We start from the raw sequence: 13,215 nt of genomic DNA on the forward strand, positions 1-13,215 counted from the left end.
TAGAAAAAAAAGCAGTCTGGAAAAAAGCAGATGATTATTTCAAAGAAACAATTGGATATAGAAACAAGCCTAAAGAGAGTTAACTTGGTTCGATTTAGGAATAGAGCACTAAAGATAACTTTGGGGCCAAATGCTGATCTTAAGTATTTTCCCCAAACACGAGATGTTGATGCAGAAACATGTCTGAAGATAAGTAACTTAGTAATATTTTTATGCCGAAATAAGTAGTGGACGACTTCTCTGTATACATAAGCTGAATAAAAGCAAATCTGAAATTCCCCTTTTTACCCACACATGTTTGTGTGCTGAAATGCCGTTTGAGATCTTTCTTTCTCTGGCTCTTGAACAGTGTGGGGACTAAAGGCTGTGCAGGAGAAAATGCTGACTGTAGAACTTCTTTAACGTGGTTCTGTCACAAATGGGTAGGAAGTTAATGGCTGTGTGTATTCTGATAAAAAGATGTTAGTATATATGAGCATTACAGACCAATAATCAGCCAATTTCAGGAATTATTTATATAAATCTATAAGCTAATTGAGGTAATAGATGACCAATTCATTAATCTTTTTCAATTAAACTAGGGTTTTTTGGTTTTTTTTTTAAACATTCAGGACAGTTGGTGGTTAATGATAGATTTATGAGATTTTAGACCAAGAAAAAAGGAACAGAAGCCAGAAGGAGAGGACTTAAGAACTCCGTGGCTTTGATCTATATTTTGGTTCGACATGGATGGTTTTATATAATTTAAACTGACTCGGTTGCAAACATGAGATAGACAGTTGGGAAAAAGAAATAATTTAAACAAATGCTAAGATTTCCGGTTGCAAGTCTAGATTATTTGACATGTATTTGTGGGAATAATTGGAAGTTTAGACATACTTGTACTGGCAGTATTCACTTCTGTGTAAATTTTATTACAAATAAGGAAGTCAAAGAATTTACATATTTCTAAAAAATAGTGTCAAAAAACAAGGTTTCTTTATACTGCAGAATTAGCTAGAGCCCCCAATTGGATAATGCAGGTCACTTTAAAGGGGCATCATAAAACCAGGACAGGGTTCCCTGTGTGTTGAATTCAAACTTCCACACCACTACCACCTGCCCCCACCACCCCCAGTACCTTGAGGTAGCATGCCCAGCCCTGAAATCAGAAGGGATGCCAATTCTTCAGCAAGAAAAACCAGCAAAAATACAATGGCCAGCTTTGATCTATTTGACTCGACTGGGATGTTAGCTTCCCAATTTTTAAATGTTACCTGCGTGTTTTATCAATTGTTATGCTTACATTTTTTAAAATAATGGATGTGAGATGATTGGGAAGCCCTTCATGTAATTTTTATTGCCAGTATTCAAACTCTGAGGCTCACATGTAGACCAATAATAGGACAAGAGATCGAGCTCTTCAAAAAAGTAATTACAGCTTCTTTCTTTTTAATCTGCTTTATTATGCTTATATTTAAACCATTGCTGAATCGAGGCCTGAGTTGTTAAACACCAACTTTGCTGTTTCATTAGGCCTTAATATGCTGTGTATTAGGGCATTTGCATCATCTTTATGGGGGAGCTCTGAGCCCTTAGATCAGGTTATAAAAGTCGGAGTCCAGTCAAGATGTGCTTCCCACGGGAAAGTGTTTAAACCTACTGCAAGTTTATAAATGCTCCCTACATCCATGTTGCCTTTCCATATTAGTATACCTTTTCTGTTACGTGGCATTATTCAGGACTCCCATAGCTAAGGGATTCCAGCTCTTAGATTTATTTTGGCCTTTCATGAAATTTGAGGATAATAGAAAAAAATCTCACTCTTCACTTAGCAGTTACTGTCTTGTGTTTGAGCTAGGAGCATTACATTTCTGTTCTGTAAATATTTTTATCAGAGTTGCACAATATGTCACGTTAGAAGCAGGAAGAACAGATTTTAGAGATAGGAAGTCATCCTTTGTATTTGTATTTTCAACATATTTAACCCTATGAGCTTTATAGGTCCTTAACATAAGCCAGTACACTCGTTTGAATAGGGGGTTAATAGCTTGGTCTGGGAAAAAAAAAAAAAAATCAGAGAACATTAATCTCATTTTGGTTTATTTTGACTTTTCCTGAATTTTACTTCCAAATATTTATTTTTTTGCCTCGGAGTTTGCTTTGATCTGGTGGAGGAGGGAAGTTGTAGATCTTAGCAGGTTTTGTTTTTTTGTTTTTCTGAGTTGAGAACAATTGCACTTGAGAACAACTGGTGAATGAGACTTTAATCGCTTCAGACTGTCTGTAAGAGTACAGAATGTTTGTCAAATGAAGCCATCCTAGCTTTCAGGTCTATGTCTCTTTAACAGGTAATAAAGTGTGCAAAATAAAACATTTGCTCACCCTAAGGCCATCAAGCAAAGTGAAGTTCTGGCGTTTACTAGGTCATTTTCATCATGGAGATGACCGAGCTGGACAGTGTTAGCCATCCCAGTGGAGTAGAATAGTTTGACCATCTTCACTGCCTGCCTGTTGGTGAGATCTCCATGGTGTTGTTACATGAGGGTCAGTCAGTGTGATAAATGCCGACCTCTCTCTGATTTTTGGCTTATCTGCTCTCGTTTAAAGAACACATATCACTTTCTTGAATATCCGTATCTCTTTCTAGGCAATGTTTAGAAGAAGAAATCATGGTGATTAGTGCATCTAATCAAATTTAGCATTACTTAACTCCTAATAAAAATGTTTTAAAAAGTTAAGAAAAAAATTATCCTCAAATGGCCTGCTCAGCTAACCATACCAAGTCAGCAGCTTAGTCAGTGCATTTTGTTTCTTGGGTCATTATAATTACAACGTCCACACAGCTGTTGGAAACACAGATCCATAAGCTCTGTCTAACCCCAGGAAAGTTTGGAGGGAGCAGTTCCCTTTCATTTTCTGATTTCCTTCATGGAGTCTGTTTCTGAGAATCATTAGACCGCAGACCTCTTGATTTCTTCATCATACGGTTTTAAAATTTGAAATAAGTGTTGGGCATTTTCAGCATATCAGAAAAGACCTTGCTTTATTCAAATTGGAAGTCAAATGTAAAATTTATTTTTCTATATTGCTTGTAATTTGATCCATACTTTTTTCATCTATAGCTTATATGATCAAAATTGTACATACCTTTTGGGGTTTTCTTCCAATTTTGGATTCACTTCTGACAACAGCTAACATTTATAAAGGATTTCTTATGGGCATAGGTAGAGCTAAGCTCTTCATGTGTATTAATTAACTTCTCTTCATAAAAACCCTTGAAGTAGACATTACTATTATGTCCATTTTTTTTTTTTTTAATGAGGAAGCAGGTATAGAGGTATTAAAGTAACCTGCTCAAGGTCGCAGAGTTATGCAAGGCCGGGGCAGGGGGCGGGGGGTAAATGAGATGTTTGCCTGCGAGTAAGTATTGAATGGGTGTGAGGCAGAGAAGAAGCAGAATGCCTTCAGAGTGTCTCATTTGCATGTACTGTGAACCCTAACCGAGCTCAGAGCCCTGTCTACAAAACCAGTCTTCACAACCATTATGGCATGTGACCTTTCCCAACACAGGGTTGAGTTTACTTCAACTAACAAAGCAATGGAAGATGAGCCAACTGTTCATAGGGAAGGACATACAAAGCTCGTACATGGGGGCTCTTTGATGCGTGCTCTGAATCGTGTTGAATTTGGGGACCTTAGTGGTTTCTTGGAGATTGTTTCTTCTCCAGTCCTTGCAGTGTAGTGTTGCCATATTTGAACTCATTAGGCTCAGAATTGAAATCATTGAAAAGAAAATTAATTTTACTGATTTGTCTTTTTTTTTTTTTTTTTGATTATGGGTGATTCATTTTCACTGGTACTTTTGCTATCGAAACTAGTTCTGATAAAGCGAGGAAGAACCAGATTTTGATTTAATCAATTAAGGAGGTAGTGTTATCCCCAAATGAAGCGACATTTTATCCATTTATTTGATTTAGTTCATATCCCCTCATTTGGAGGACTTTGTTTTTGGGATTTATGATTTAATAAATGGCCACGGAGTTGTCTTCTCTTCTGGTTACCAGGCACAGTGTTAAGGTTGGTCTTTCTTTCTTTCTTAATCTTTTTTTAAAGATTTTATTTATTTGACACAGAGAGAGAGATATAACAAGTAGGCAGAGATGCAGGCAGAGAGAGAGGGGGAAGCAGGCTCCCTGCTGAGCAGAAAGCCCGATTGGGGGCTAGAGCCTGATTGGGGGCTCGATCCCAGCACCCTGAGATCATAACCTGAGCCGAAGGCATAGGCCTAACCCACTGAGCCACCCAGGTGCCCCTTGGGGTTGGTTTTTCTATGAAGGTTAAGAATTAGATACATCCGGCTCCCATTTATATTCTCCTTGGCTTTGTAATGAACGTTTTGTTCTTTGTCTGCCAATAAGTACAGGACGGGGAGAAAAGACCTCAAAACGCCTTTAGAGTGTCTCAGTGACACGTACTGCATACTCCAGCCGTGCTCCAGCTCCGCTGTATGGCCTCCCGGGATCCTGAACATGAGGGGCGGGGCTGCAGGGAGGGCCTTGAGAAATGCTTGTCTCCCACTTACCCTGCTTACCCTTTAATACTGAAATGACCCGCTGATGCCAGACTAAAGAGCACCTGACATCTTTCATGAGTCCAGTAACATATTTGGGGATCTTACAATAAACAGCGATTTGTTTTAAGACCTGTTTTTCCAGCTGATGGGTGGCTTCACCCTGATGTTCCACCAGCCCCTCCAAGTCAATGTGCGGAAAGCTCAAGTTGTTAGCTCCTCCCCTAACGTCTCCCCCCCCCTTTGTTCTGTACTCCCATTTCCACGTTGGCAGGGCTGGAAATGCCACAGTTACCCTGGATTTCTTTCTGATGTGTGTGTCTCCCCCCAAACAGTTGAATAGTTTGCTTCATGCTTTATGCTTTTATGGCCCCCACCCTTCATGTGTACTTAAGAAATCCTTAGTGGTTTCTTTAGTTACTACTTTTCTGTTTCTGGTCCCTTCCATTCTCTTCCTTTCTCTTGTGCTCTTGCCTCCCCCTCTCCCCCCCCCCCCCCCCCGCCTCCACCCCTCCTCTCCTGTCCTTTTCCTTTCTCTTTTCTCCTTGCTCCCTCCTCCTCTCCTTCCCTTCCTCCCTCTTGTCCTGCCCCCCTTCCTTTCTTTATTTAATTTTTTTTTCTACTTACAGAGCCACATCCTACATTTTGTAGGAAGGATAGCTCTACTTTCTATAAAATATGTTTCATTTTAATTATACTTGTATCATTCAGTAGAACTCTTTCTCTCCAATAAGACATCACTTTTCCAAATTCTCTCTCACCCCCAGTCTCCCTTCAGGGTTCCTTAGCAGCTTGCTTTGTTTCACTGTCTTGTGCTTTACTCACTTTGTTTCCTGCACCTGAAAAGCCTTTCCACAGTCACTGTCTTTGAGGCTCTGCACCAATGCCAGCTCATGAGTCCACAGCTCGGTTGTGACCTCCTTTCGAAGGCCTCTGCTGACCTGTCCATGTGGCTTAGGTTCTCTTCCTCTGTGTTGTCCTGGAACTTGGTACCTTTCAGCAGAAGCTCGCCCTCTGCTGTTGTCATCTATTTGCTTGTGAGCTTTTTGCCCCACACCACCGACGTGCTGGGGTTTTGGACTCCATCACTTTTCTGTGGATCATCTGTATTTGGCACGGAGTAGGCATGCAACAAAGCACCCTTCCCTAGAGGAAGGATGTCACACAGTGATTCCACTCTCTTGTTTTTCCCATTTCAGACACTCTTTAGAACACTTAGTTCCTCTCTGTCTCCCTTCGGAGCCTGTGGCAAAGTTGGGTCAGATGCAGAAGAGCTCGATGGATAATGCACTCAGCTCTTTAATCCACTTGCCTTGCATTTTCTTTTGCATTTTTCCCCATAAAACACTTTTCCCCCAAATTCTTGAGGCTCACTTTAAGATTTATTGGTATTCTGTCAGCCCAGATAACAAATAACCCTTGACACTCAGGTCGGCATTATGCTGGGTGAAGTGAAGAAACCAGTTGGGGTAGACTATTGATGGCTATAATCCAAAAAGCTGATAATAAAAATATGCATAATTTAAGATATGCAGGACTTTACCCTTAACATTGCCCCTTGTACCAGTTTAAGTTTTGGTCCCCACCCCCGCCACAAAAAAATTTGTTGGTTATAATTCAAAAAAATTTTTTGGATTTGTGACTTATTGTGTGGAAAAGGGTGTTTATGGGAGTATGGCAGTGACTCCAGCAAGGCCAGGAACAGGGTGTGATGGCATGGGACTGAGAAGATCACTGTCCAGTTAATTTGTTATTGAACTGTCTAAACTGTCTGTAGCCACCAAACGCCCATCAGCGCGGCACACTCCTATTACACATTGTGTTTTGAAACACTCACAACGCAGAAACATTCCCTGCGTGGATGAGCACAGTAATTCCGACTCTAGTTATTTTCAGCCAAGATCGGCCTTGACAGATTTCTTCAAGCTATTTGTAACTTCAGTCTTTGAGCAGTGATTTTGAGCAACTTAGCTTTTTATTAAGTGAAGGTTTTACTGTTTTGACTATCAGCCCATAACCTCAAGTCCCCTTAAATTAGTACCCTCCTAATTGTCTCTGTTGCTATCAATTATAGCACTTGAAAATGAACCACATCTGAGGAAGAGTTTGTATTTAGTTCAAACAACCCTTTTTGTTCCCCTGACAAGAAGTACATGGCCTGAAGTGTCATTTCAAGAGTTCTGAGGCTTCAAAAAAAAAATCTTTTCCTTTGACATATTCTTTTACTTTTACCAGTTTTTGTTCCATATTATTAGAAGGAAGTAAATGAATTAAGGTTAAAGACCTTGCAAAAAGTCAGCCCTTTATATTTTTAACTTCTACAGCGAAACATTTCTGTGAAAAGACATATGTAAATAAATCAGAAACAAAGGCCATGAAACATACTTACATAGAAGGAATAGTTTTTAAAACTAAGTTTAAGATAGAATAAAAAGCCACCATATCCGTGAAAAACAACTTCAACTCTGTTCTTTTTCATGCCTTTAACAGGTGTGTCAGGTGGTCCTGTTTAACTATAATTCACAAGCAAATGCCTCCATAGTTGTTTGTTTTTGGGTGAAAGATGCATTTTGTTCAGTTTTTTGAAGAAGCCCAAATACGTCCGGTTGAGTCAATAAAGAGGGGGGAGGTGTGAATTACAGTCATGTTTTCACCCCAGGCAAGTCAGGGCCCTGGGTGAAAAATTTTCGTGTGTGCTTGCATCCTTCACAATAACTTCATTCATTCAACCCAAGTGTATTGAGCCCCTGCTTACTTCCAAGGATGAATAAAATATCATTCCTTCAGTCCAAGAAGGAAGTCGAACAGAAGCATTAGCTTAGTAACAACAGAATCGAACCTTTTCATTTACAGCTAAGAACACTAAGAGTGACAAGTTTATGAGTTTTGTCAGTGAATGACTTCACCATGTCCTCACTGTTGAGCCTTTTCATCCCATCAGCAGGAGAAATTAAATTAGGTAGTCCATTTTATTAAATAATAATCGTATTTATGGGAATCGTACTGTTAGAGTATGCTGGCTAACAGGGCATACGCTAGCTCCATGTGGCTATTTAAATTTCAGTAAATTCAAATTAAATTAATAAAAAATCAATAAAAATTATTTAAATCAGTCCCTCAGTTGCACTAGCCCTATTTCAAGTGTCCAGTACCCACATGTGGCCCGTAGCTACCCTGTTGGTGGACTGTGGAACATTTCCATCGTCTCAGAAAGTTCTGTTGGACAGCACTGATCTTGAGTTTACAGATCAGTTTCAACTACATTCTCCCCCTTGATCTCACAATAATCCCGAAGATGGCCAGGTGTACGCTGTTGTTTATGTCCATAAAGATGAGGAGATTGAGATGCCGGGGGTTGAATAGTGTGTTTTTGCACAGACTTTAACTTCTGGAACTTCCGTTGGGAGCAAACAAGTCCAAGTAAAGATTAATACTATTAGCTACAAATCTTGATCTTCAACTATCAGTAATTTAAAAGCAGAGGTGTGGTCTAGCTTGCTCACTGTTGTTCCAGCATCTCTTCCAGAAACTGGCACAAACTAAATACTCAATAGCTGCTAATTAGATGAGTGAATAGGTATAATCCTCGGTCCAAACAGAATTTACAGTTTAATGGAAATTTTAAAATATGAATATCTGTGTCAGAGGAACGGCTGGATTAACAGGCTATAATTATAAGTCTTGTTAGCAAAAGGAAAAAAGATTGAAACTTATACTCTTTATTCTGTTTGTGATCTCTTTTTTAGTCTAGTCATAGCTAGGGAATGGTAAGTTTGTTGTTGTTGTTGTTTTTTGTTTTTTTTCCCTACTCCTTGCTGGGTTCAACCATTTGAAAAGTTTGAGATAATTCTCTGAACGTGTAGGTGCTGTTTCCTGGCAATAAGATTGAAGAGACTGTTGCTGCAAACACTTATTTTGTATAATTGTTCTTGCTGTCTGTATTTAACCTCGGAAAGAATTGTTTCAAGTTAACATTTACATGTCATTAGAATAAAATAGATATGGTCAGCAGTCTTAGGTATGGTCTCCTAGAATAATAAATTATGTTTTATTTTAGAGTGGCATTTAAATGATATACATCAGTTTGTTTCATCCTGACTTAAAAGTCCATCTTTTTAAAGGAATGTAAAAATGGTCACAAGGGTAGCCTTTAACTCTTTTTGAAAGAGCAAAGGAATAGAACACTAAGTAATAATGTTTCCCAAAGTTGGTTTTTAATAATTTTTTAGATATTTTTGAATGTCTATACTAGCTTTAAGCAATATAAAACTGGCTTTAAGCTAGCTATACTAGCTTTAAGTAGTATAAAACTAATATGATTTACTGCTATTTACCAAGAAGGCGAACAGATAACCTTATAGAAGTGTCAATATTATTGTTCTTGTCATCAGTTGAGATCCTTCTGTTTTCGTTTGCTTACTTGGGTAGTTTTTGAAAGAGCATCTTAAAGAATAATTTTAAATAATGAAGCTGGCTGGCTTTCCCTGGGTAAAAAACACAATCTGTAGACACCAAATACCAGGGACTTAAAAGATTTAATGAAGTTTGCAGTGATAACTTAGTTAATCCTAAAACCAAAATGCAACACTGGCAGTTTTGTTTTTGGTTTTGTTTGTCTGTTTACCACATAGCCTTTCTTTTCTCTTTCATGGTCTTTTCACCTGATAGTAGTCATTTTTAGCTTGGCCTTTTTTTATTTTTAAAGCTTTTGTCAAATACTGGAAGGGATACTGTGATCTTAGTAATAACTTTGATTCACTTCAAAACCCTATGTTTAGGGATTCCTTAGGACTCTAAATGCTCCTGGTTCAGCCCTTTCGGTGTGGACATGGAATATGCATCTTGGGGATTGCAAAATCAAAGACACACTGATGATGTGTTGTGGTTTCTCAGGAATCCCTGTTCTACAAGCAGAAGTTAAAAAAACATTTTATATTAGGAAGATTGACAATTCTGAAGCAATGTCGTAGCAAAAGCAAGAAATTTTGGTATACCAGGTTTGCTCACAGTAGAGAAGAAGGGCCTATAACTTCTTCATTTGCTCCTTTTGATTCAAGTTGATGTTTCTGAACAAAGTACCAGAGTTGATGGAAGCCCACTGAAATGCTTTGTTTTTGGAAATAAGATTTCTCCTCACTTCTGGTGAGTTGGGAAATACACGGAGGGATTTTGCAATATGATGGCATCCCAGGGCACATTTTTGGTTGTTCTAGTCCCTAAAGTGCTAGGTTAGAAGGGTGCATTGGCTGTATCCTCATGTGGTCTAGCTTTGACATCTTTCACACAGCCCACGGCCAGGCTGCTGGCTGGGAGGGTGCCCCCTCATTCCGCTTCTGGTTAGATGATGCCATGCTGTTGCGGACAGACTGAAGCCTGTGTGTTTGCCATGGTGGGTGTAGACAGCACCCAAAGTGAAACATTGTCATCCTTCGTTAAAGGCTGTGAGAGATGTTTGCAAATTATTGTCTTAATATACAGCAAGTGTTGTGATCATGCATATTTCCGGGAGCTGTAATACTGGAAACAAAGGTAGAGGTGGCCCCAGCTGAATTAGCCCTTGGCCAGACAGATTAAGTCTTTTGATCAAGCTCACAGCCTCTCCGAAAGTGGCAGAATGGAAGGCATTCTTAGTCGTGTACAACAAAGGTGCAAACGTGTGTCTCAGTGCGCTAAAGGAATATTATTTGCATATTAAGTGGAACCTCTGAAATGATTTTTGAGATGCTTGAGACTTTTCTCATGGAGTGATTTGGATATGAGCAGTGATCACACATGTCATTTCTGAGCAGCTGTTGAAGAAGGCAGAACATGATTATGTCTCGTGCCTAATCTATTACATCTGGTAGCGAGAAAAACTCAGAAATTCTCTGATAGAAGAGGAAATCTCTCCCTTTTTTGGAGCATTTCTATCAAAAACTCAGTTTTTAAGCCAGGAATTTTGGCTATTCATTGGTGGCGCTTGGTGAAGCTGCCCTTTGCAGGGCGCACTGAGGAAGGAGAAAGGATTTTATATACAGTGACTTTTGAATACCTTCATTCCCCTAATGCTATACAGTTTTATAATTCGGATAGAAAGAAGAGCTATGATCATTCCTGTGATGGGATTATTTTATTTAGGCCTTTGACCATCCCCATGGTGCACTGAGACAGAGCCTTGATCAGATGAGGCCCTGGAAGGTTTTCTTCTTTCCCTTTATCCTAGATTGGAAATCATTTTCAACTTTTTACATTAGACTTTCTTCACCAAGACTTCAGGTCCACTGCATTCATTTCGTTTTTGGTGTAATAGTGCCTGCTTAGGCTTTAATTATAAGGCATTTTGTGTGGTCATTTTAGCAGCTTTGTTTTACCGAAAAGGTAGACTTCATCTTTGCCCAAGGCTTCATTGCTATAGGAACTGAACAGAGGATTTCCTTGGAGAACGACTGCATTGAGTAATCTCCAAGCAACTGCCTCTGGTTTTGACAGCAACCCTTAACTTCATGAGAAGAAATCCCCTATGATTTGGATGCTTCTGCAAGCATGTGGTTTGAAGGAAACAGTAGTAAAACCTACTCTCTTGAAAATTGTTTTCTTGGCTTTTTAAGAAGAGTATTTATTAAATCCATTGAGCTAGTTATAGTCCTCTTATTACTTATCTTTATCTGTTACTTGGGCCAAAAATGTTTAGCATAATGAGCCTCTTAAAGAGTAGCTATTGAGAAATGAAGAGTACGTTTCTTTGGCTCTGATTATTCAAGTGATTTCATAATAAGCAGAAGTACTATTGTATTTTTTGATGTGGAATACTTGGCAGTGTCCCCTCCTCCCTCCTGCAGAGAGCACGAAATGAATGATACCTTTCAAGTAACATCCATCTCTTCTGTACCAGGTCACTTCAGGTGGAACATTCATTGGCATTGGACGGAAAACACCAGATTGCCAGGGAAACACCAAGTACTTCCGCTGTAAATTCTGCAATTTCACTTACATGGGCAACTCCTCAACTGAACTAGAACAACATTTTCTTCAGACTCACCCGAACAAAATCAAAGCTTCTCTCCCCTCCTCTGAGGGTGCAAAACCTTCAGAGAAAAACTCTAACAAATCCATCCCTGCACTTCGATCCAGTGATTCTGGAGACTTGGGAAAGTGGCAGGACAAGATCACGGTCAAGACGGGAGATGACACTCCTGTTGGCTACTCAGTGCCCATCAAGCCCCTCGATTCCTCGAGACAAAATGGTACAGAGGCCACCAGTTACTACTGGTGTAAATTTTGTAGTTTCAGCTGTGAGGCATCTAGCTCACTTAAACTGCTAGAACATTATGGCAAACAGCACGGAGGAGCGCAGTCAGGCGGCCTTAATCCAGAGTTGAATGATAAGCTTTCCAGGGGCTCTGTCATTAACCAGAATGATCTAGCCAAAAGTGCAGAAGGGGAGCCAATGGCCAAGGCAGACAAGGGCTCTAGTGGGGCTAAAAAGAAGGACTTCTCCAGCAAGGGAGCAGAGGATAATATGGTAACGAGCTATAATTGTCAGTTCTGTGATTTTAGATACTCCAAAAGCCACGGCCCCGACGTCATTGTAGTGGGGCCGCTCCTCCGTCACTATCAGCAGCTCCATAACATTCACAAGTGTACCATTAAACACTGTCCCTTCTGTCCCAGAGGCCTTTGCAGCCCAGAAAAGCACCTTGGAGAAATTACTTACCCGTTTGCTTGTCGAAAAAGTAATTGTTCCCACTGTGCACTCTTGCTTTTGCACTTGTCTCCGGGGGCAGCCGGAAGCTCGCGAGTCAAACACCAGTGCCACCAGTGCTCCTTCTCCACCCCCGACGTGGATGTGCTCCTTTTCCACTACGAGAGCTCCCACGAGTCCCAAGCATCGGAGGTCAAACAGGAAGCCAATCACCTGCAAGGATCAGACGGGCAGCCGGCTGTCAAGGAAAGCAAAGAACACTCATGTACCAAATGTGATTTCATCACCCAGGTGGAAGAAGAGATTTCCCGACACTACAGGTAGGCCATGGTAGGGGTGGCGGGGGGAGGGTGCGGCGTCAAAGAAAAGGATCGAAAGAAACCAGAGGACCCATCCCAGAATCATCAGGAATGATTGCGGTGACTTGGGGAAGTTGCAGGAAAGGTAAACGTAAAAGATCATTCGTGAAACTGCAGATTATGGATTTATAGACGTGGTAATCACGGATTTTAATTTGGTCACTTGTTTCAGACCATTTACTCTTACGCTTCGTACCAGTTTTCTTCCGTTTACTGAGTGTATTTTACAGTTTGCAGTGATGACGGTAATGCTGCTGAGTTCACTCATTTACCACAATTCATGTATTTGTCCTTGCTGAGGGACTCCACATCCCCTCATTTCTGGTGGAGCTTCTTCCAAATGAAAGGTGCCATCATAATGTGTTCTCTTCTCTGTTCTACCTGGGAAACAATCAGCTTGAGAACACGAGGCTCATTTTTCTTTTAACATGAGATTGGACATTCTTCTGGCTTAAAAAAAAAAAAAATTGAGCAACATCCTCATTTTGCAAAGAAACAGTCATCTGAAGGTGAGAATTCTGTAGATACGTGACTTTGGATTTCTGTATGCTCACTCCTCTGAGTGGGGAAAGCCCACTTCAGTTATTACAGTTCCATAAACAGAGATATAGGGTACATTCATG

General features: G+C 40.1%; 1 protein-coding gene across 3 annotated transcripts in view; it reads left to right on the forward strand.

Annotated features, from left to right (window-relative positions):
• Positions 1-13,215, forward strand: part of TRPS1 (transcriptional repressor GATA binding 1) — a 251,599-nt gene that overhangs the window by 50,317 nt on the left and 188,067 nt on the right. For all 3 annotated transcript variants that reach the window (XM_046023967.1, XM_046023977.1, XM_046023983.1), the window contains one exon: positions 11,424-12,553. In XM_046023967.1, coding sequence (XP_045879923.1) covers positions 11,424-12,553 — 1,130 coding nt within the window. The remainder of the gene's footprint in view (positions 1-11,423; positions 12,554-13,215) is intronic.

Source organism: Meles meles, chromosome 1 (assembly GCF_922984935.1).
Source record: "Meles meles chromosome 1, mMelMel3.1 paternal haplotype, whole genome shotgun sequence".
NCBI lineage: Eukaryota > Metazoa > Chordata > Mammalia > Carnivora > Mustelidae > Meles > Meles meles.